The sequence below is a fragment of the Scleropages formosus genome, chromosome 15 (genome assembly GCF_900964775.1).
Source record: "Scleropages formosus chromosome 15, fSclFor1.1, whole genome shotgun sequence".
NCBI lineage: Eukaryota > Metazoa > Chordata > Actinopteri > Osteoglossiformes > Osteoglossidae > Scleropages > Scleropages formosus.
In genome coordinates this window covers 2660824-2684612 of record NC_041820.1, presented here as the reverse complement: position 1 = coordinate 2684612, position 23789 = coordinate 2660824, and the positions used below count along the sequence as shown (strand labels likewise).

At 51.3% G+C, this 23789-nt stretch overlaps 2 protein-coding genes across 2 annotated transcripts; both read right to left on the bottom strand.

The window, feature by feature from the left end:
- Positions 1–582: 582 nt before the first annotated feature.
- Positions 583–2071, bottom strand: LOC108921644 (uncharacterized). The gene is made up of 3 exons (XM_018731202.1): positions 1998–2071; positions 1711–1770; positions 583–1606 (listed from the first exon to the last, which is right to left on the bottom strand). Exons 2-3 carry the CDS (start codon positions 1755–1757, stop codon positions 829–831), a joined length of 825 nt encoding a protein of 274 aa, XP_018586718.1. The 5' UTR covers positions 1758–1770; positions 1998–2071; the 3' UTR covers positions 583–828.
- A 6114-nt stretch (positions 2072–8185) lies between these two features.
- sertad4 (SERTA domain containing 4) lies at positions 8186–22828 on the bottom strand. The gene is made up of 4 exons (XM_029258223.1): positions 22142–22828; positions 10743–10922; positions 10433–10548; positions 8186–10055 (listed from the first exon to the last, which is right to left on the bottom strand). The coding sequence occupies exons 2-4, from the start codon at positions 10903–10905 to the stop codon at positions 9381–9383; spliced, it is 954 nt and encodes a 317-aa protein (XP_029114056.1). The 5' UTR covers positions 10906–10922; positions 22142–22828; the 3' UTR covers positions 8186–9380.
- Between the last annotated feature and the right edge of the window lie 961 nt (positions 22829–23789).

The window sequence follows — 23789 nt, the reverse complement described above, 5'->3', positions numbered from 1 at the left end:
AGTCCCAGTGTTTTCCTCTGGGATTATCAAGAGATCAACATGTTTAAGCCTTGGAAGTGCCTGAAATGTTAAATAGAATTTCAGTCTTGCAGTGGCACGCAGTGGGTGAGAGGACATTTCAGAAAGGCTATGCAGTCTTGCAGTGGCACGCAGTGGGTGAGAGGACATTTCAGAAAGGCTATGTGCTGCTTGAAAAATGGCTAGTAAAAATGCTTTTTAACGTGGTTTAACTGAAGTGAAGGCTTTTCTCTTGACCTCTTCAAAGGTATTTTTACTTAATTGCTCCCAACCCATGTATGTATCACATTAACTCTGTAGTGTGGGAGACATGGACTACAAAGTTATCTGTGAGGGTGTTGCGTGGAGACACGCTGGAAGAAAACCTTCGTTTAGCTTCTCTGTCTGACAGATCTCTAACTTTTGAGGAAAACAGGGTTACCCATGTGCTCTGTAATGCGCTTGAGTCATAATGGTAGATACCCACACCCCAAAATGGAAAAAGCAGCCCTTGTTTGTGATTAAAGAAACTATATCAGAGTTTCTTATATGATTTATTTTTTTATTTCTTCGCATCTGAAGTAACAATGTACAAAAAGTCTCCCTGCTCATGCTATTTCAGTAAATGTATCTCAATCAGACTTCTTTGTCGTATCAAGCTTGCAAAGATGACAAATTTTGCGTTTCGATTTTGTGCAGTTATAATATGTGTAGTCTTTGGAACATAATTAATCTGCATTCATGCTGCAGGTATTACACAATGAAAACCATTTTTAATGAAACAGTAAAGTCAGATTCACCCACCTGAATGACGAATGATAAGACCCTCGTTCATGACCATGGAGGGAACATAGACACACCTTCCGAGTTGCAGAACACAAAGCAAGTTCTCTTACTTTTGTTATCAATCCTGGCCATCTCACCCTCACTCTGGATAATGAAATTGTATATAAAAGAATTTTCTGATTTGCATACAGCGTATTGCTTTAAAACGTAATCAATGCATGAGATGAGGCCCTGTTTCTTTGACTTTTCTTGCTCTAACCAGCTTTTAGCTTCTAAAAGCCCCCCAAAACCGCATAATGAAGGTCTGAGCTTGCATTCTGTTTGAATGGTGATGATGTCAACATCTGGGTTAATGGCATTTTTATCATCTGCAGTTGTGTATGTGAGAAACAACTTGTTACACCTAATTTGTAACTGCTTCGGAGTCAGTCCCTGGGCCACCACCTCCCTAGCTTGTTGCAGGCATGAATTTTGCTGGTCTTGGCATCTGTGACCTAGGAAGTGAGACTCCTTAATGTCTTGCAATGATATTTTATCACTGCAGACTACTTGCTGGTGCAGCTGAGGCCATCCATCCACTGTTGTGACCAAAAAGTGCATTTTCGTTTTGTTAACTAATGGTGGGCAGATCTTCACCAACAGGCTCTCCCCAGTGATCAGCAGGGTTGCCCCCTGTAGGCGTGAAGGTTGCACCTGGCTCAGAGCTTTCACAGCATGGTCTATGTTGGCATGCAGGACTGAGTCCAGCATCTCGTTCTTCTTCAGGTCTTCCTTCACCAACATAAGGCTCCCAAAGTCGATCAGGCTTCTGTTGTAGACTCTCCTAGTAGAAAGCAGGACAAAAGCAGCATTTCTTGATGCAGCATAAAACTTTGAAAATAAATTTTGTGAATCATAAAGCTGAAGTCCATAATAATTACAGCTTACAGATTTGTTGTTGTATTATGGTAGAATGAGTAAAAGGTCGGCATCATGTCCACTCGCACGCTAGAAATAAAGAAATGGATTAAAACAAAACAACTTGAATCATTTAATACCAAAAATTGGGATGTAAAACCATAAAAGGCTTCGACACGACAGACCGCTTTCATGAAGACAGTACAATTTCTTTTTGAAAGTATCTCAAGAGTTTCACTAAAACATACATTTCATCTGAGGAGCTATGTAACTTTCACTCAAACTAATAATGATACGAGTTCAATAAAAGAATTTACCGTTCAATTTATCGCCTTAGCAGAAGATAAATCAGTGAGACGCTGACTGTACTTCGATTGGTTTTTAGTTTCGGTTTCGTTTCTCGGAAACCGGAAGTTTGCGAAAAGAGCGGACTTTCCTGCCTTTTTTCAGCTGCGTCGCGATTTAAAATTTAAATTTTCCGCAGGTTACGTTTTCGCGCGCAGTTAATACATAGTTAATGTTGAGACCAGCACAGACTTCTGGACTGGAATGAAAAACGGTTTTTAATTAAAATTTAAAAAAAAAAAAATCAGTAGCAAAAATACACTAAGGTAGGATGTTTGTCCCACCAAAACAGAGAGAATAGCTACTTATAAACAGTTTTATTACTTTCTTTCAGAATTTCAGGTGTACTGAGCTGAAACGGGAAATGAATCAGAGGCACCAAAGGGTGGTCATTTGACATGGAAGACATGAACTTGAGCCCACATCGAAATCTGGATGGGCTTCCTTCTAGTCGGCTTGAAGGAAAAATGAAACTTCGGTTCTGAAGTAAAGCTAATAAGATCGGGGTGAACATGGTAGAAACTGAAGACTTCTTCATGAGGGAACACAAACGTTTTACTGAAAAAAAAAGCCCACTTTTTCAGCATGAGGAGCATAATTATCAAATGTGTGAAAATCTGGTGAAATGCACTTTGTCGCCTTTGAGTTGTACATCCCTTTAGAGAAGCGTCTGCTGAACGTATACATGTAGACATAACTGATAAAATGAGCGTATCGCAATGGTTTGTTTGGATTGGCTATTTATGGAGACATCGATACAAACGTTGTTACCCGTCTTCTCACAAACTTTTATAAAACCGACCGGTTACTCTCGAACCCCCGACCCGAATTTCCGGAACTCAGTGCTTTTTGATAATTATATTCCATCAGGCACCATTACCAGCGCTTTCATTTTCTGGGCACAACATTGAAAGGACTGTGTTACAATAAAGAGGTATGGGTTTCTAGCAGTTTCCCACTTGACTGCTATCGAGAAGTCTATCGGTAATGGATCATATTTCCAATTCAGCTGTGAGTAGGTTTTCCACTTAGTGTAATTAGGACAATGGGAACTGCACACATGAAGCGGCGCGTTCAACAGGAAATGTACTTAAATTGTTTTCAGGCTTTCCGCCAAGTGAAACTCCACAGGAGAAATTATTCCCCCACCCGCCTAAAATTTTTTCGGAGATCCAAGCGCCTGTTGACACCGGAAGGCTCCCGGCTGGGACCCAGTCGGAGGGGCCGCCCGATGGGACGGCAGGTACCGGCCCTCCAGAACCCCTCCTACACCCTTCCGTCAGTAAATATCCAGATGTGGAGTGAACAAACAGCTCACAATTTTATGCAGCTGCTACACATATTTCAACAGGATTTTCCAGAGAATCCAGCTCTGTCCATCAAGAATCAAAAGCTGTTTTTCAGAAGAGAACCGCTCATTGTCTCCGACATCTTCCTCCGCCATCGTGCCTTTGGCGCAGGCCGGCTGCGGCGATGACCGGAGTCGGAGAAATGGGTTCCACAGAAATGGAGTCGGGGAATTACACGGCGGCGCTGGGCTGTGTGTAAATACATGTGGCCCAGTTTGACGCTCAGAACAGAAACATATGAACGGGGGGGGAAGGCAAGGCGGAAACATCAACACCAGCCCAGGTTTATCGCCGCTCTTACGTAACCTAAACCCGAGCCAATGGCGCACAATAAAGAAGGGTTGCGCTGAGCAAAAGTTTCTTTTTTTTATCAACCTCGCACACCTTGTCCGAGTGCTGCAGCAAATGTATTTATAAAACCATTAGTAAATTAATAATTTCTCCACGCGCCCACGTCCGCACACCTTTAGAACGGTTCTTAGTATATTCACGATAAAATGGATTCCAAATTGCCACGGTACATTTGCCACTGGATCTATTTACATGTACATTAGATGCATTTTTTGCGCCTCTTATAAATCTGATTAGCATACGTAACGGGATTACGTGTTGCCTGAATCATTCACATCCTGAGAAGAGGCAAACGAGGGTGATTATTTATAGGCCCCCCCCACCCCCCACTCCCCATGCAGACAGCTTACATTTTGCTCGTGGTGGCTGGATCTATCTCAACTGGAAGCACTGCGGCTGACATGTAGCTTCTGATGTCATGAAAACCAGCTTCTGCCGGAGATATGAACCAAAACTTAATTTCTTTGCTTTAATTTCATTCCGATAATTATCCATAACGAATAGATGAATATTGGTGTGAGCAGAAGGCGGTGCCTGTTTGCGTGACCCCTCTCTCTGATCAGATCTCCCTTTGCTGGCAGATGTTCCTTTCTCTTTTCCTGCGATTTGCACACTTCCCGTTGACAGGTCCCTTATACGCTGCTGAAATCCTTGGAGACCGAAGAAGATATTCCTGAACCATGGGACACTGTAACGTGATAAACCAGAATGCTCAGAGAGGATGTGCTCCTTCTCTCAGATGAGGACACTTGCATTGCTTTTGCTGCCAGTGGCTCGTTTCCCAGAAGTCCCTCCTGGGCTTGAGCCAGAGGACACTTGTATGAAACCAGAGTTAAAAGCTGCATGGCATTGCAGTGACCAGCTACTTTATCTTCCCATCCCCCCCGGGCTTCCTGGGCATTCTCACTGTCCGTGATTTGACATTCGCCCTGCATTTTTCTCCAACAAATTTGCAGGCTACCGTAAGGTTCAAAGAACTGGATGGTGGAGCCACATTTCATTTTTTTTTATATTCACAACTGCTGTGTGTGTGTGGGAAGTCTTCTCCCCCCTAGAAGCTGAGACGGCCCGTGCATCTATTCAATGCCGGGCAAATAGCCGCGAATATGGAAAGCGGTACCATTTCAGCAGTCCGTTATGAGTGGACTTGAAGTGGAACCCATGACCTGCATGTAGAAATACCGAGTTCCCCAGTCACTCTCCTGAACAGGCTAAGGGCATCCTCTCCTATAGAATCTGGGTTCCAGCGGCTAAGGCCAACCTGAATGTCAGCACTTGATCCAAAATAGGTTCTGCGCTGGAAGATCCAAGGGGACAGGGCAGGTCCGTTTGAATAATCCAAAATGAAAGCTCTGGCAAGTGGTGTACTACAGTAAAGCAACGCCCTATCCGGATACGGTAGGTTAACATCACTGCAGCGCTCACCTACGAAAGTCACTGTAAGTTTCAGTATATTTCTGTCAAAATAGCCCAACCCTAAGTGTTGCGCTAAGGAAAGAAAAGTGTGGAGCGCAGTGTGTAAAAGTCCTTTCGCAGGACATGGTGTGTGGTGTGGAGGCTGTGTGTCCAGAAGCGACGGCCGAGGGCCCTTTGGTCCTTTCTCGGTGCCAAATCTGTCTCTTCATGCTTCTCACTGCCAGCTATGATTCCAGAACAGGGAGTAAACCAAACAAGTGTAATCCGAGTGGTAAATTAACCGCAGTACAAGCAGTGTAGAGTAAGAGCCACAAAAGGAATGCGGGCATCGCGTCTCGGAAGGGACGCGACTGAAAGCAGGCGCAGTTCGGAGCCGAGCTGAAGGGAATTACACGGGCAGACCTGTGCTTTGGAACCAATTTCAGGGCCTTGTGATGCAAAACCATTCCTCAGTAACAGACTGTTCCCATGGAAACGTAGAGCTGCCAAAGTTCTTCGCTGACAAATGACAGCTCCTCTCGCTGCAGTCTGTCGAGCCTCGGGATGGAGGGAGGGGGTGGCCTGGTGAAAGATAGACAGAGAGAGAGAGAGAGAGAGAGAGAGCGCGAGAGAGAGCTAGAGAGTGCGCCACACTGTGCCAGCGGCGAAGAACATCGCCCCGTGGGAGAACATTGACACATTCCCGCACGCCGCGCTTTGCTCCATCGCACTTCAGTCCTGCGGTGGCTCACCTCCATTTGCGCGCCTGCAGATGCCACTATCATTAGCGCCACTGTTTTTACCCCGGCATCGGCGTCCACCACGATTTGCAGGTACACGCCGTGCGATTCACCGCGGGATTCCGCTTTGCGTGATCAACGCGCGGTCACGGTGATCAGAAAAGTCTTGTCCCTGGTGGACGTCATTTCCACGATGGCTGTAAACAGCCTGGACAGTGGACCACTTTGCCGGCCCACCTGATTGGACTGGGGACGTGTCGGGGTTCTTGCTCCCCCGCCCTGAAGGTAGAGCTTTACTGTAGTTCAACCAAGATGGTCAGCGGTTCTGACCTTGACTGACCTAATGAAAGAACAAGCCCTCTGCCACCATCAGGTCTGGCCTCTGCTGGCCCAAGCCAATAAGAGAGGGTTGCTTTGAAACACACATACACACAGTTCCCAAATATGTATGCATTATGCACTTTTCCCATTTTCTCCTGTCTTTTTCCCAGTTCTTCCTTTTCCTGTATATACATTCCTATATATGTTTATCTCTATTCATTTAGCTAATGCTGTTACACAAAGCCAAGTTACCTACCTTTATTTACCCAGCAGAGTAGTTTTTACTTGAGAAAGTGATTGTAAGCACCTCGCTCAGGGATATTTCAGGAAAAGGTGGGGTTCAAACCTGCAGCCTCTGAGTCTAAAGAGAGCAGCTCTAACCACTAAGCTACCCGCGCATGCATGCGCATACACACAAAATATATATACTGCATGTAGAGGGGCACGGTGGCGCGGCGGGTTTGGCCTATGCCCGCTATGGGGCAGGTCTGGGGTCCGAGCCCCGCTTCGGGTGTCCTGCGGCGGACCGGCGTCCTGTCCAGGGTGTGACCCCTCCCCCTTTGCGCCCCGTGTTGCCCGGTTAGGCTCCGGCTTGCCGCAACCCTGCCTGGGACAAGAGGATGTTGACATTCCAAGAACATATATATTTATATACACATATTGGTCTTTTTGTCTCTTTGCCAGTCATTGCAGGCGTTGTAAGCGGCACTTTAGAGGGGGCTGACGTTCTTCAGCCAGTAAATATTGTTTCCATAGAGATAATAGAGATGGCAGTGAGGGAGCAGGCAGGTGATTGCTCATGTGTCAGGAAGATTAATGAGCGACGGGGCGCTGAAGCCTGGATCTTTTCCGCACTGGGGGAGGTGGGAGACAGCTGGCGGAAACTTGTTGTAGCAGCACCGCGCCGCTAATATCCGCGCTACTTTCCAAAACATGACATTGTTTTAATTGATATTGTTCATTAGCGTACGCAACACTTTTCTCCCATAGCTTTCGGTTTTACAGCTCAGCCTTTAAATGCACCTCGATGTTTGTTTATTTTCAGAAATTCGGGTCGCGTATGCAGCTGACAGGTTCAGCGCGAGGACCCCTCCTGGGACTTTGTGTTCACACTTCCGCTGCGCTACCTGCTGTCTAATCGTGCACAAAGTTCTGGCACTCCAGCTGTTGTTGGTGAGGAGTTCCAAACATATGGCCTGAGGGCCTGATTTTCCTCATACTCGCTCATGAGGACAACTTCAGTGTTTTAAAGTACCGTATCGACCCTGCATGATAACCGTGTTTTCTGTGCACAACAAGTATCATCCTGAAATTACATTTCACATTTATTTAGCAGATGCTTTTCTCCAAAGCAGTTTCCAATGAACTCTGTGTAGTGTTATCAGCCCACATACCTTACTCACCATGGTGACTTACACTGCTAGTTACACTCCTTACACTGGGTCACTCATCCATACATCAATGGAACACACTCTCTCTGTCACTCACACACACTATGGGTGAACCTGAACAGCATGTCTTTGGAGTGTGGGAGGAAACCAGAGCACACTGAGGAAACTCACGCAGACACAGGGAAAACATGCAAACTCCACACAGACTGAGCAGGGACCGAACCCATGTCCTCTCAGAACACCCAGGCACTGTGAGACAGCAGCGCTACTCGCTGTGTCACCGTGTCGTCCGAAATTGAGGCTTTGGACTTTACCTTGAGGGCTCAAACAACCTGGAGTATGGAGAGGAAGTCAGGGGTAGGAGAGGCGAGAACTCGGCAAGGAAGTAAAGCCAAAGGCAGCAGTTTAGTCGAGTTTAGTACACATCTGAGGACATTCTTTTTATTTATAATTCTTACAGTTTTCACAAAAACAACATCACATAAAAACAGCTGATCAAAGTGGGTTCACTTCTAACCACATTTTCATGAGAAAAAGCAAACGGTTGTGCTTCTGTACGGTCGTATTATATCCCGACACTGTTCTATTGCTCTTCTTTAAGGTTTTCTTCTTCTTTTTTTTTTTTAACGATACGAGAAAGCTCTTGGTAAATCAAAGCAAAAGAGACTACTAAAGGAAATTCACAAAACTAATGGAGTTTCTAAAACACTTTCAGATGATGGTACTTTCATTTGTACCTTGTCAGAATGGAAGTTACTCAACAGATACTGTGTCTGGAGACTGCATCAGGTGGCGACGTTATGAAATGATCCAAAGACCGGAGGGTGGCCTACGGGGGGCCGGTAGAGGAGGGCCGGAATCATGAGGTTGGATCCGCTTCTACGGCCGAGTTCTCGGTTCAGCCAGAGCGCCAGGGCCGTTTGGGGCGAGCGACCCGCCGGGAAATAGAACAGCATGGCGGTGACGTCTCCATAGCTATGAGGGCCAGGTTCTCAGAGCACCAGGTGTGGTCCTCTTCCTCCGTTATTGGCAGGCCCACGCAAATAACTGCTCGGTTGACGAGCCGTCAGATGACTCACAATGAACTCTTGAAATTTAAGACGTTTAAGTACAAGCAAAAAAAAAAAAAATACTATAAACATTACAAAATTAAGGCACCGTGTGTTTCTTACTCTTGACAAACGGAAGCTCTTCATGCCGAGGTCCAGTGGCTTGGCCAGACAGACGTGCCCTACAGTCTGAAGCTCTGAAGCCCGAAGTCAACAGGTTTCTTGTGCCCACAGGCAGCGTTGAGGCTGCGTTTCACGAGGGGCTCAAGAGCTGGAGGAGCCGGTAACAGGTGCAGCGACAGCCACAGACTCCATCGAACACTAAGATGTGGGGAAAACCGACTTTTGGACCCACCAGATCATCACAAAAACCTGATCTTTCGTTTTGGCAGTCGCCACTTCCGTGGGGTACGTCGGTTTGTAAATAACATATTTTAGTGTTTCGGCCGCTCGAAACAAACCCAACTTTCCACAAAGAAGCATCCTGTGACGGGGACCTACTGCCCGATGGAACGTGAGGGATGCCAGTTCCTCTGTTCTTACATACCGTGCAGAAGTTTTAAATTTCCACTCATATAACCTCTTCCTATGCTGGCTAGACTGTGTTTTCAGGCTTTGTGGAGTGGCTTTTGGCCATAGTTTCTGAAGTTTTGTAGGGGATTCAGAGCTCCTGCGCCATGGAACCCATCTGATGGCCTCCAGCGCAATGATGTCGACCTTCTCTTCTCATCTCCGTCTCCATTTCTTCTCATCTGGCTCTCACAGTTTCCTGCTGTCCAAGCCCCAGCTGCTAGGCTCGGGCCTGAGCTCACCCCACCTCGAGTGGGATGCCACCGTACCCTTCCCGCGCTCCCCGTCACGTGGGGCCACCCTCTCACGTAGCAGGGCCCGCTCTTTGGGCTCCAGCAACTCCGCGGCTTCCCTCGCCTCAGGGGGCTCCAGGCCAGGGTACAAGGAGTCCAGTCGGGTTCTCTGACCCTCCATGGGAAGTGAATGAGAGAAGGAGGGAGAGGAAGTTGTGCAGAACGGGGTGGTGGGTGAAGAGGAGGAGGATGGGGAGGGAGAGGAAGTGGTGGCGTCCTCGTAGACCGAGAAGGGCAAACGTAGGTAGCGCCCGCCATAGAAGCAGCAGCAGGCCTGCAGGCACTCCTGGGCCTCGCCGCGGATCAGCCGGAAACGCTTGCGGAACGGCCCCTGCGGAGCTTCCCAGGGGCACATGGGGGTGGGGCCAAGACTGGGGCTGGGGCCTGGTCCAGGGGCGGGGCCTGGCGGGAAGCACCACTCGCTTTGCAGAAGGATCTCGGCACGGAGCCTCCGCAGCAGGTTGTTGACGAGGACGGAGCGTCGGAGGAAGGCCTCGGGGTCGTCGATGAAGCGCATCTTCTCCAGGGACAGGCGCAGCACATGGGCGCGCTCCTCCAAAACCGGCGCCACCTGTAGGCCCCACAGGGAAGTTCTGGATTCTCCACACCATAAACAGCTATGTGGACATATTCCTCATCTTACCGTGATAATCGCTACTTCGGTACCTTCGTTCTGATAAGACAACCAAAACAAACCCATCTTTCTCTTTCACACAAGCATGCTTTGATGTCTACCTACTGTCAGATGAAATTTAAATAGCTACTTCTGGCTCTTCTCCATTACTGTAGGTACAATCCAAACTTTGTAACTTGCTGTTCAGACCCTCTTCTCCTGTGCTTGTTGTACTTTGTTACTCTCGTTGGTTGAGTGGCATTTGATCATGGTTCCGGGTAAGTCGGGCTCCGAGCTGAGCAGGGTATGTGGATGTCACAGAGGAGGGAACTCACCGTCTGGCAGTAACTCCGGAAGTTGAAGGGAGGTTCTTCATCGTCCACAAACTTCCTTTTAAAATAGGAGACCCTCGACGTGACCACGTGATCCGGCGGTCTTCTGCAGTGAGGCTCTGGAAGGGGAAGGCAAACATTTTTAACCAAAGAAGAGTTTACAGAAAGAGCCAATCCTAGAGTTGCAGTGCAAAACTTTAGTGTTGAAGCTCAGCAGGAAGAGGAAAAAATATACAGGGAGTCCCTTGAAAGACAACTAAGCTGGAAAAGCAGGGCCAGGGCTGCAGCATGATGACGGCCAGAGCCGGCCTACCCTCCGCGAGGTCCTCCACAGCGCATCCCAGCGGCGAGGGGCTGGACACGCAGCTCTTACTGCAGCGCTCGGACTCCCAGATGGGGTGGTAGGGCGGGCGCGTGGGTTCCCCTTCGGAAGCAGCGTGCTCGCAGAACAGATTCATGGACAGGACCAGGGTCATCTCTCTCTCACTCGGGTCTGAATGGATGGTGGGGGAGGGGAAACGTGCACTTAGGAACCAGCAAAAGAATTCATTTCAGGAAGCCGTATTCTCACACACAAAGAAATAAATGCACCGCCAGACACGAAGGGGCTGGTCTTGGATTGGTTGTCGCTTCTCAGGGTTGCAGAAGTGAGTATTTACTGTAAATGCTCACAGCACTCCGGCGGATGTCACCGAAGATCCGAATATTGAAACCAGAGGCAGCTGAATGTCACCTGCTTAGTTAGCTAAGAGAGTTAAGAGATACGAAACATCGAAAGATACGAAACGAAACATGATTCGCAGCAGCCTTGAGTTTTCGATTTACTTAAGCTCTACTACCATTTTGCATTTTGCAGTTTCAAGCTCCCAGCGCCTGTCTCGTAATGTGCAAGTACAGAGTGACAGGTTACTGCAATCTTGTGAAAAATAAGACGACTGAGGGTAAACGTATTGACTGCACGACAGAAACTTGTTTTGCTAATGCTTTTCTTCAAAGCAACTTACAGTGTTAAGCTCCTTACAGTGATTTACTCATTTACATAGCAGAGCAATTTGTACTGTACCAGTTCATGGCAAGTACCTTGATAAAAGGTATAACACAAAGGGGTGGGACCCGAACCTGGGTCCTTCGAGTGCGCAGCTGACGCTCAAACTGCTACGCCACCTCCTGCCGCGCTTACCCTAAGCCATGGCCTCTTTAAATGGAGTAAATTGACCAAAGCGGAATGAATTCAAGGGATCCAACTCAGGGCCACTGCCACATAACAGTTCAGCAGGTGTCTAATCAGGTAACGCATGATGTCATGCGACCTGAAGTCCTTGAAAGTACTTTTGGTGTCCCGTCATAAGGAAATATCAGAACGGTCCTCAAGAAGCTAGAGCAATAAAACAAAGAACCTCTGGCTCAAAAGAGTTGCGACTCTTGTCCGAAGTGACCCATATTTAGCAGACAGTCCCGCTGCTACCAAAGCTCTTGCTCACCGAGTGCCCCGAGTGACCCGGTGAGACATCGCTGAAAGCTCTTGGCGACAGACAGAGAGCCACTGTTAAGTGATAAAGTGACCTGCCCCTCAGACGCTTGGGCACGAGGCCAGCACCGAGACAACACGGGGCAGCTTGTTTCTGCATGTTGAATATACCGAAACTGTATCCAGGATTTCATCCTGAATGGGCTTCTGTTACCAAGACCGCTGTCGGTCCTTCTCTTCAAGCACAACCTGGCCCAGCTGCCTCTGTGAACCATCCCTGGTCCCACGATGGCGCCAACTTCCACCCCCACGGGTTTGTTGGGCTCTCAGCAGAGTCCGCCTGGATTGCATTGCTGCGGCCGTGAGCCCGCTGTCATTGAGACTGTCTGCCAGGCTCCCCGCCGCTACCACCGAGCAGGGGTTTAAATCCAGGGATCACACTTCCACACTGTTACTCATTTACACAGCCGGATGTTTCTTGCTAATGCCATTTGGGTTAAGCGGTGCCCCAACAGGAGGCATTTGGTCCGGTGCTCTTGTCTTTAAAGCTACCCGCTGGCTCATTAAGCGCCTCATTTGCAATGCCGATCTGGATGAGACGCACGGGGAGGCAGCATCTCAACGCAGGGGGTTTATTGGAACGGCGGGTTTCCAGAACCGAGGGGGGTGACAGGAATTGCAGGTTCCTCTCTGCGCTCCTAAGCGCAGCAGCGGCTCCCGCTCCCTCCGTGCATCATCCTGTCCGCTTTGAGCGCGGCCTGTCTGCTGGAGCCCCCAGTTAGCCGCTCTTTATCTGCAGGCCAAGGGCCCGCACAAGGAGTCGGCTCACCGGGGACACGGAAACAGCAGACAGGTTTGGGTGACACTATGCCAGCGGCGATGGAAAGAGAACGAGAGTGGGGAGACTGACTGCCAATCTGTCTTTCCCCCTCTCCACCCCAGCACAACAGCATGTCCGGATAGGTTCATAAACCACTGTAGCTCCCCAGCGTGGAGGAGTATCCCGCCCTAATTAACTTGCGTCGTTCCGAACCGCGGGAGCGCCACAGATAATTAACAAGTCCCCTTCCTCCCGCAGCTGTCTCCGCTACCTCTGCCACGCGACGCAAAAAACAAGCGGGCCGCCAGCCTGCCGCCTCGTCCCACAGGACCTCTCCCCCGGTGCTCGCCTCTCTCCAGCTTTCATCTGCCTCCTCTCCGAGACGCTGACATCCTTCCAGCACTATTAACTGTGAAGCCGCGGAAGACAGCTTGCTGTGAAAAAAAATAATGAAATATCTGCTTGCCCCCCCCCCCCCCCCCCCCGCATGTAAAGCAAAACTTCTTGTTCTTCTGAGGTGGGGGGGCAGGAGGAAAGAGAGAGAGAAATAAAAGAAGGAAAGAGAAAAACTCCCCCAGGGCTTCTTCCTCTTATTCTCTCTGTATCGGTCTCGGTGGAATGGGAAGCGGAGAGCATGCTCTCTCCGTGGCAGAGTGTCGTTCCCGATCTGCTGCCTCTGTTCAAACAACCCCGGCTCCGCTGGCGAGAGCGAGCGAGAGAGAGAGGGCTCTCGCTCCTGCAGCTCCTTCTGTTGCTCTCATCTCCCTGAGTCTCACACAGGAGCCCCGGCTCCCTCTTCCCTATTCCCTTTGATGAGGATGAGTTAATTGCAGCGCGGGGGCGCGAGGAGAGATGCTTCCACCAGGGGGAGCCGGCTGCACCCCAGGGGACACGTCAGAGGGCAGGACTTGTTGGGGGTGGCTCGAAGCTCTGATTTCCACTTTGTGTGACTGACTTTACGCCCCCTCCCCTTCAAGAAAGTGAAGACTACACACCCATACAAATATAAGCGGCAGCTGCCTCGCTTAGCAGGGGGCCGAGGAGAAAAGGCGCACCCGGTGGGGAATCCTCAATCAAAGGTCATCTTCTGAGACCGCATCCTGTCTGTCTTGACCCGCGGAGTCACCCTCCAGGGTGGTCCTGCCTTGGCTCTGTTTGTTTCCGAAAGAGACACTGTGTCTGCCATGGCAACCGAGTGATGTGAGGCCAGCGACCAACATCTGAGATGCACACACACACACACACACACACACACACAAACACACACACACACACACTCATACACGCACACCCAAACACAGAGCACTGTGTAACTGGAGCATCTCTGGATTACACTTCCAGGAGCGGTGACCATCCACTATGACCAATTCATGCCTGTCTCCTTTCAAAGTTTGGTGGAGAGTAGAACAATCCGGCAAAACACGTAATTTGTCATCCAGCCCGAGGCTGGCTCGTCCTGCCAAAATGGAGAAAATTTGATTTGGGGGAGCTGTCGTGGGGAGCATAAAACATGGCCGTAATAAACTTGCTTTCGCAAATATGTGATATGTGAGCCACAAGCAGACAATTAAATCAATATGCACTCAATAATGAGGGAATCAAACTGGGCTTTTTGTGCTGCATGTGCAAAGCTTTATTCCGCCACTTTGCCATGGGTGCACTCAGCTATGACTGGCTCTGTCCTAACAGCCAGCGTTCTTATGTCAGCTGGGTCCGAACAGCTGATGGAACCGTACACGCACAGGCACGCACACACGCGCTGCCCGGTTCCACCACGCGCCACCATAATGAGGTTGCTGCAGGGGGTGCCCAGGCTCCTTCAGAGCAAGAGCTTAATCATGAATCTGACACTAATGGCACTTAACCTTTCCATCCACCTGTGGGCTGGGGGGGCCAGAGCTGCAGGGATGCCCACGGGCTCCTATCAAGCAAGCCGCACACACGCACACACACACACACACACACACACACACACGTTCCCACACGCGCATAAATCTTCGGATGCATGCATGCGTAAACACCCTCTCAACACCGATCGCCGAGGTTATGGAGACCTTGCCGAGACCTTTCCAAAGACAACACAACAGCACTCGACACGCTTCGTGTCTCCACGCCGTACCCTTTGAGGAGGGACTCCGAAAAGCGTCATCATCTCGGCGGCACCGGTTGCCACCCCTTTGCTCACGATAACGATCAGGTGCGCGCTTTCCCGCCCGCGTGCGGAACAACACGGAGGAACGTCTCATCTCCGTCTTGCGCGGCGACACTTGCACAATGCATCCTTCAGGCAGGGAAGTGGGATTAGGGCCGATGCGTGTCTAATGCGAACGCTCACAAAGGTTTGAGCATTACGGTAAGTACACCCCCAAACATAATCTCCCGGGAACCCTTTGGAGTAGAAATTACCTTCATGCTTCATAACCTTGGCGGAAGGGTATTATCGAGAAGAGGCTACCTCGTGCTTTATGAGCGACGCTCTGAATCGTCTCGCCCCACAGTGAGATGTGTCAGGTATGCTCCTTGCTGGTTAAAGATGACAGCTTTCAGAACTGATGTTGAGGGGAGTAACGCAGTGCTAATGGGTAAAGGGGGGGTGTGGGGGGCTTGCTCGCGAATAACCTCCACACGTCGACAGGCAAACAATGGCCCGTCCTCGTGCCGCTCGCCGCCGCTGACGCCGCCCCTCCACTTTGACTCGCAGTCTTGCCCGCTGTGCAGGCAGGCGGAGGGAGCTGGCGCCAACTGCGGTGGGTGGGTGGGTGGGGGCTGGGGGTGAGGCGGGGGCGCTCATCATGAGGAAAGTGGGTGCAGAGTCGCCAACTGCGCCTTTAACTTGACTGACAGCAGCCGCGCTGCCGCCCTGCAGCACCTCTCGCTGCGCCTTGGGGGGTTGGGGGGGTGGGGAGGGGGCTCTGCTTTGAATTACGTGGAAGCGAGGGGCCGCCCCCCCACCACCACAACCACGTTCCTGCCAGTCAACCTGCTTCCACTCGGAAAGACACATGAAAGAGCGCCCCCCATCCATCAACGTCCCGGCAACGGCGGAAAGGACGCCGCGGCTCCGTCTCCCGGGCGCTTTTCATGTCTCCTCCCCGCTCGGCGGCGGAGCACTCCCGCGGCTGCCCTGCCTGCTGCAGGAGGCGCTGACGGACTGTCAGCCGCGAGCGGAGGCAGCGGTGACGGCGGCGGCGGCGGCGGCGGCTCATTACGCGGGAGCAGATAAAGGCGGCGCAATTACCTGTCATCGGTGAGGAATACCGCGCCTGTCTAGTTAGCAGGCATCTCGAAAACAGCCTTTGTAGAACACGAGCCTCAGATAGACAGGAACCCACTTCAGCATCGAGCGCTAAGTTTCCGCCGCTCCACGGCTCCAGGGGACCCGTCTATAAAAACCTGCACGAATTTCAGCTGCGACTCGCGGCAGCGCTCTGAGTGACGGCCGCATGTCGGTAGTGCCGAGCTAGGTGAGGAAGGGTGACCCCCCCCCCACCTCACGACACGGTGGCCGGTCCACATTTTCCTCCTCGACACCACTGCAACATCTGGTTGTGGAGGATGTCTCATCGAGTCCAGTGACCAGAGTAGTTGTCACATTTATTCATGTAGCTGACACTTTTCTCCAGAATGACTTATAGAGTCAAGGTAACAATTATTTACCCCTTTGCGGAGCTGGGTAATTTTCCCGGAGTAACTCAGGGTAAGTACCTTGCTCAAGGGGAGTACAGCCAGAGGTGGGGAATCAAACCTGTGACCTTTGAAGCGAAAGGTAGTAGCTCCAACCACTACGCTACCACTGCCCCCAGCTGTTATAATTTTTATAATTAGCTAAACCCGGGCAATTGCCTACAAGTGTTTTTAGAAGTTTTGCTTCTAAAATTGACCAGTAAATTGCAATGTTGGAAAAAACGAATACAAAACCTTGCTTAACAGTAAAGAAACTTTTACGAAACACGTGAAGGGGACCTGCCACCTTAGATGTGACGTCCACACGGCATGACGCATCGCCACCCCGTGTCGCACCGTCGCAGGTGACACGTCCCATGAAATAAACTGTCACTCTACACATTTAATAGCGTATATCTATTTGTTCCCGTAACCGACTCCAGTCTAAACTTTTAAGGTATTAATTTGTATGCTGTGCATACATAATGTTCACAATCTCATAAATTACGCAAAGGACTATTTTTTATAATTCAAACAGTTCATACTTGAAATTTTATTTTATCTTCTTCATGATCTGAATGTATCTGTATCTGAAATAAAAAAAATGTCACGTACGGTTTCAGTGCAGATTTATTAATATGGGGCTGTAAGTGTAAGGGGCGCCAGATTGATTCTTGCCTCGGGGCATGAAAAAGCCGAGCGCCGGCGCTGCCAGTGACATGTGTGGTCCTGAGGTTCGGCGGACCGCAGAGAGAACGGGGGGGTTCTCCCAGCTCTTCACATGGAGCAGCTTCTCCAAGAGAGCAGAAGGAGCGATAAAATAACAAACAGTTCATCTCCTGTTTATAATAGCAGCTCACAGCCAAGCAGCACTGGGCTGTTTGTGTCTCCAGCAACAAACACACAAACACACGCGCTCTTGACAAACAAGGTAAACGAGCCGAGTTTATGTTTTACAAACCGGCTGCCATCTCCGCTTTACAGAGTTCGCTTGCCATGACCCCTCGAAACAAAGCCGCTAATGAGGTGTTATTTTCCAAACCTGAGCCACTGGGCTCTGGCTCTTTCCTTGTTCCGAGTTGCGGACCGAAGCTAATTTAGTCAGACAAAAAGGCAATCCGACCGTCGGCTAATTCGGCGGCGCTCCATGAAAAGCGCGCTTGCCGGCTCTCTACTTGTTCCGAAGCTCGTTAGCGACGCAATCCGAGCGCGCCGAAACGGCCCGCTGCGTGACTAAAACGGGGAGCGGGGACCGGGGAGCGGGCTCCTGTCCTTATCTTTTCCTGTTAAAGAAAAAGTACGTGTGACTGACTCGCTTACTGGGAGCTCTGGTGTGACCCTCGTCAACAGCGCTGCGGCAAGACACAAAGGCTTCCTATAGCTGTTCAAATCAAATGTAAGACCCTGGTTGTGGCCTACAAAAGCACCAACAGAACTCCTCCCAGGCATCTACACGACTTGATCATCCGCTACACCCCAACCAGACCCCTGTGCTCTTCAACATCTGCCCGCTTGGTGGTCCCGTGCGCGAAAGGTAAAGCACGGAGGTTCTCGGTTCTGGCTCCGTTGCGGTGGAACGACCTCCCCCTCTCACTCAGAACTGCTGAATCTCTGTCCACGTTTAAAAAGGGTCTTAAAACTCACCTCTTCCAGACTCACTTCGTCCACCATCTCTTAAGTTCATGTAAGGTCTAAATGTTCACGCTCTATAATTTTAAGATCATGTCCGGATAAACCTTTACACAGCTACTCCTGTAATGTAACGTGAATGTTTTTATGCATCTCAAAAAAAAATTATGAGGAAGGTGACCAGGATATTCTGGTAAAGTTTTATGCAGCTACTCGTGTGATAAACAATTATTCATATGGTGGAAAGAAACAAACTAACTGCACTTAAGAATCACACATCTGCATCTAAGTGTTTCTTCCTGCTAATGTAACGAACACATTGTATTTTCTAGGAGATGTACGTCACTTTGGAGAAAAGCGTCCGCTAAACGAATACACGTAAATGTAAATCCCGATTTGTCCGCACGCAAAATGTGAAGAACGGCTCTCACGTTGCATCGCACATCAGCAGGACAAGTTTGTGCTCAGAAAACAGTTAAGGTTGAAGCGCTGGATCAAGATCTTCCTATAGACAAGGTGTTGGGAAGGTTTACGTCGCCCAATCCGAACAGAAGCTCAACTGGGACTATTCTTTGCCTCTGCCGGCTTGGCGAAGGCTACTTAGTCATCCCGTCCCACAAAAGTAGGGTAAGGCTGCGGAGAAATCCCGGTCGCGATGCGACCATGTGAAACGGCTTTCTCCAGACGGCAGAGACAGCGGCACGCGTTGCCTCCGCCGCAGCCCGGAGCAGCGGGCTACGAAAGGCTGCAGGCGCCAGGGCGTGATGATTATGCGTGATGATCTCGCCGTTGTTGACGCGCGTCGCGGAGACGCTCTTACAAACGGCCTTCACGCTGTGTAATTACGACAATTTGTAAACACTAGGTCCCGCTCAGGGATTTATAGGCGTTCTGAATTTCGGCCTCCGGGCTTTTTCGTCCGAGAGAGTCGGGAGGGGTTCCGCCAGAGTGCTTCGTGAACGTTCAAAGAATGAAGCCTCTCAAGGCGCTTATTAGGCAGCCCGTGACAAGCGCACAAGCAGAGGAATACGGTGCTTTTCTCGGGATCAGCATGACCTCATCCACAGCGTACTTAAGGATGCGCCGTAGCGGAGGCGCTCTGCGGCATGCGGTGGTGTTCAGCGCTTCCTCGCTTGCAGAACACCGGCTGCGCGTGAAGAGTGGCTCTTCACGGGGCCGTTTCCGATGGGTTGCTAAGAGTGAAGCGACGCCTCGAGCCAACATCTGGACTTGGGGGGAATGTGCTCAGCGAGCAGGCTGAAGCGAGGCATCCCGAGTACGTTTCGCACCTCTCTCTCGGCCCCTAGGTCATCCCGGGTCAAAGGTGAGCGTTGACCTGCTAGTCAGGGCACGGTGCACGTGGCCAGTCTTTTCGCTTTCTGGAGAAGAGTGCGAGCTGTTGCAAAGTGTTAACCTCAAAAAAGATCCGTGGTCCTTTGGTTGTGTCCGCTCCCTCTGTCGAACCCCCCTCTCGAAGTGGCTCCAAACCGTCCGACTCGTCTCCGAACAGCTGGAGTTTCATCCGAGGAAGCCGACCCGAGCGCTTTACTCCGGAGCAGGGCTTCCTGAAGTAGACGCAGTGAAAAATTCTTCTTCTCGGCCCGTGATGTAAACAAAGCAGATATCCACCCTCTGCTCTCCAGCTAAAAGCATACCGTACCATGTCTAATAATAAAAACACAGTATTTGTGGGCTTCGCCGCGGTAAGGGTATGCATACCCACGAAAGGGCAGCAGGCACTGCGGCGGTTAAGGACGCAGCCTTAAAACGGGGATCCGTATGAAAGCCTGCAATGCAACGTGTGATGTGTGACAGTGCGGGGTGTGCGTACTGTCGCCAGCATTCATCTGCCTGCTTTCGCAGCGCTCAGGTTTTCAGCCCGGCTTTGCATGAACTTAGAATGAACCTTCACGCTACTATATATATTTAAAGCGCTTTAAAAATGCAGATGGAAGAAAATCCACTATGGTGGACTTTGGTAATTATTGAGGTAAATCTATAGGCCCTGAGGAGATACATATATACGACGACTTGCGTGACTCTTATTAACGGGTTTGCTGGGGATCCGTATTCAAAGTCGGAATATTTAAATGCCCAGTGTAGCGCCACCGTGTGGGAAATCAGGGCGAGAGCTGCAGAGACATCTTCACTTAGGTCCAAGTACATGCCTGGAAATTTCTATAAAAAGGGACCCAGCGGTTTTGGAGATACTGGGAAAAAAAGCATAATAATAACAGAGTTCCGACAGCTTTGCTTCGTGACCCCCTAATTACTATTATTTTTTTAAAATTATAAGCGTGGTAACAGCCGAAGCAGCCTTGTCCTTACCGGTTTCCCCTGGCAGTCTTGCTTTTGGCACCAGTGTTGTTACGCATAAGCTGAGCTGGGACCTCTGAATACCAGCAGGGTACATGTTTAGCGTGAGGGAAGCTCCTTTGGCTCCATGATATCATCTCTGTTTCTGTCCAGCTCTGTGCAGGAGGACCTGAGGGAAAGCAGGCCACGGGCGAGTCCTCAAGGGGACAGGGGGGTTATGGACCGTGAGACACTGAGCTGGACATGAGCAGCTGGAAGGTACAGCAGGGGACCGCGGGATGCTAAACTGCGGAGAAGTCCGTTTCAGGGCTCGTCGGCCCTCCCGAGCTGGACTCTCGAACCGCCAACCCGGGATGCCCCCCCCAGGTCACCTGGTGCACTCGCAAATCCCACCCCGAATTGACTCCCGGAGCCTGCCGGACTATCGCTATCCCATCTTTTACAGTTTTCCTTCTAAGGGAAACAAACAGCAAAGGTTGAATTCCTGGCAAGTGACTCCAGATGTTGTTGGCAGCGAGAACGGCGAGCCGCATCCAAGCCCAATACCAGCGCACCGGGTTCGTGTGGATCATTCCCCATGAAGACCAGAGAGCGAGCGAGCGAGTGAGCGAGCGAGCGAGGGGGGGGGGGGGGGGGCTCTTTCTCTGCCCTCCTTTCCTGCGAGGCCCATTGAAAGGCCGCCAGTGTTTGAACAAGAGCTGCTCTTTCTGTCTGCTTGGACGTGCGAGAAGACCTGGAGCTATCGGCCAGGGCCAGACGCCGCCCACGCAAGCCGCACCCGCCTCCTCTGTGGCTCAGCCCCCCCCCCGCCCCCAGGACCAGGTTACGAGTGTTTGACCAAGGCTCGAGCAGGGCGCCGGAGCCAGTGCGCTCGCCGAGCCCCGCGGCCGTCCGAGCGCGGAGCTTCCGAAAGCATCTTAAGAAGATCGCCTTAGAAGGTAACTGCACAAGAAGAGCGGCGAGGAGCCCGATCGCCGACCGGAACGGACCGCAGGGCCTCGACAGCAACTTCACCCGGAGCCCATTTCACCTCTGCGTTACAGTGTGGCCAAAGCCACGTGACATCAGCGCACAGTTCCACTTCCATCCTGACCACTGACATTAATAAAGTGGCTGAGCGGCGTCCGGACGCCCAGGCGCAACGGGGCTCCTCGCGTCCTGCCAAAGCCGTTAGGGCGCGGAGCGGCCACGCGCGCGACCCGGGCGGGACTCGCTCCCGCGGCCGCCGCGTCCGATTTCGCAACGTCTGTTTACACGTTTTGTTTTGGAAGCGCGCGGAGCGACGCCGCAGTTAAAGCACCTGGGGGTGGGGGTGGGGGTGCTTAAAACTTCACTGGTATTAAATTGACGAAGCGACTGATCGGATCGTACTGAGTGCTGAAATTAAAAGGAAGGGAACAGACTGGAGCGAAGGGTCACTGACACCCGATTTTTTTTTTAAACGCAGTGCTTGAAATGTTCCTGAAATAATTCCTCCAGGTAAATAAATGAGTGCTGCACCACACACACCACACACATCGCACACAGCGCACACAGCGGGTTCACACTCACCCCTCCTGAGTCCCCACATCAGAAATGTAACCCGGCAACAGACTAAGAAATGTGAGTGACGGGATGCGATGTGTCGCGGGCGCTGTGCCACATCATGATCGGACGCACGGCACGGGCACGAACGATGGATGCGTGGGAACGAAGGGTGCGCGTGGCGTGTCCGTGGTGGAGGGACACGCGGACACCGTGCGTCGACCCGGAGCACCCGCTTCTTCTGCAAATCGCGTGCACGGGGCGAGCGCCGTGATCGCGCACGGCCACCTACCTGGAATGGTGTCGATGCTTTTGCTCGGACTTGTCCTCCTGCTCCTCGGCGCAGCTACTGCGACCCAACTTCCATCTGCGGAGACGCTCCGTGCTCGCGACCACTCCGCGCGCTCCGCTCCGTCTCGGAGGCTCCGTCGAGGCGCAGCGTTGAGCTGTCACACACACGCGCGCACACGCACGCACGCACACGCACACACACACACACTGGTCTGGAAGCGTTTTCAGACTCGCGCGGGGAACAGGTCACACACCTCAGGTCGCACAGCTCTCCCCACACACACACACACACACGCACCCAGCGCCCGCAAGCCCGCGGACGGCGTTAGGGTTCCCCTCGGGCTCGGCTCGCGCCCGGTCGGTGCCCCCGCGTCTACGAACGCGTCAGCGCGCGAACAAAGGCGCGCGTTGGTTTCGTCCGCGCGGCACGTCTTCCGCGAGACAGAGTGGCTCCGCCGGCGATCCGGAGAGGTGCGAGGGCGCCGTGAACGTGCGGGGGGAAGGCGAGGGTCGCCCCATCCCTCCTTGCAGCAGAGCGCGCGCTGGACCGGTTTCCGCACTGGAGAGCGCACGCGGGAGAATGTCTGTGCTGCAACTGCGCGAGAACGGACTCCGTGGATGTGACCCACAAAGGAGGGAGCGCGCACGGAGGGGCGGGGAGGGCGCGCGCGCGCCCGCGCTCGCTCGCTCTCGGGCATCTGTTACGCATTTGCCCCTTTGATCCCCGGCGTCGAGTCGTTTTTTCCAGCCTTTCCTCCAGAGCGCGTGTCGTTCCCCCTGTCTTCCTGTTCGGAGGGGCTCCGGCAGCGGTGCAACCCCCCCCCAACACTCACACACACACACACACACACACACACACACACACAGAGACGTGCACAATTCCGAGACAGACGTTTACACATCTGGGCCAAAACCATATATTTAAAGGGAAGAAATTATATATATAATTCACAGGATATATGAATATGATATATGAATATAGGCAGTTTTTCTCCCTTAAAGTGATCTCCTAGCAGTTATTACTTCTCCAGATGGCCCGGAGCCCTCCGTGACCGTTTGGAAGGGAATTAAAAACAACAAAAACAACAACCAAAAAAACAGTCACGTGGCTCTTCAACTGTGAAGTGTCTCCCGTCACATTTAAGCCGGTGGGAGAGCTGCCTGTGTGACATGTGACATCCAGATGTGCCTCCGCTGGGGACATGAGGACAAACACGAGGAGGACACTGAACGGGCACCTGGGTGAAAAGTGGCGTGAAAAGCACGCAAGGACGCGGTGAACAGTTTAATAGTAAAGAATAATAATGTCTCCAGCAGGATCATATTTTATTCATCATTACCCATCACAGCCGTTTATTAAGCGCTCTCATCTCCGACTTTTAACACACATATATGACATCCTGTAGAAGCCCCCCCACCCCCTCTCCAGCGCATCTTCTTCTTCATCGCGCTGTGCTGCGATGATGCCCGAGCTTTCGGTCAGCATTTCGTGAGAAATCTATAGCCCACCTCCCTCTATACGAACGTTCGTTATACGAACAAAGTGGGATGTGAACGTGTGTGTGAGTGTATGACAATGTGGCGCCATCTGTTGGCCTGAAGATGCTGTTGCACAAGAATACGGCCACGGGCGGAGAGGGTTTTGTAGG

Bases quoted from the DNA above. Each gene is read 5' to 3' on its own strand.
- LOC108921644 (XM_018731202.1), bottom strand. From the start codon at position 1,757: ATGATGCCGACCTTTTACTCATTCTACCATAATACAACAACAAATCT. The intron at 1,607-1,710 runs GTAAGCTGTAAT...GCTTTCTACTAG, and splicing joins CATAATACAACAACAAATCT to GAGAGTCTACAACAGAAGCC.
- sertad4 (XM_029258223.1), bottom strand. From the start codon at position 10,905: ATGACCCTGGTCCTGTCCATGAATCTGTTCTGCGAGCACGCTGCTTCC. The intron at 10,549-10,742 runs GTAGGCCGGCTC...TTCCCCTTCCAG, and splicing joins TGTGGAGGACCTCGCGGAGG to AGCCTCACTGCAGAAGACCG. The intron at 10,056-10,432 runs GTGAGTTCCCTC...TGGGGCCTACAG, and splicing joins TCCGGAGTTACTGCCAGACG to GTGGCGCCGGTTTTGGAGGA.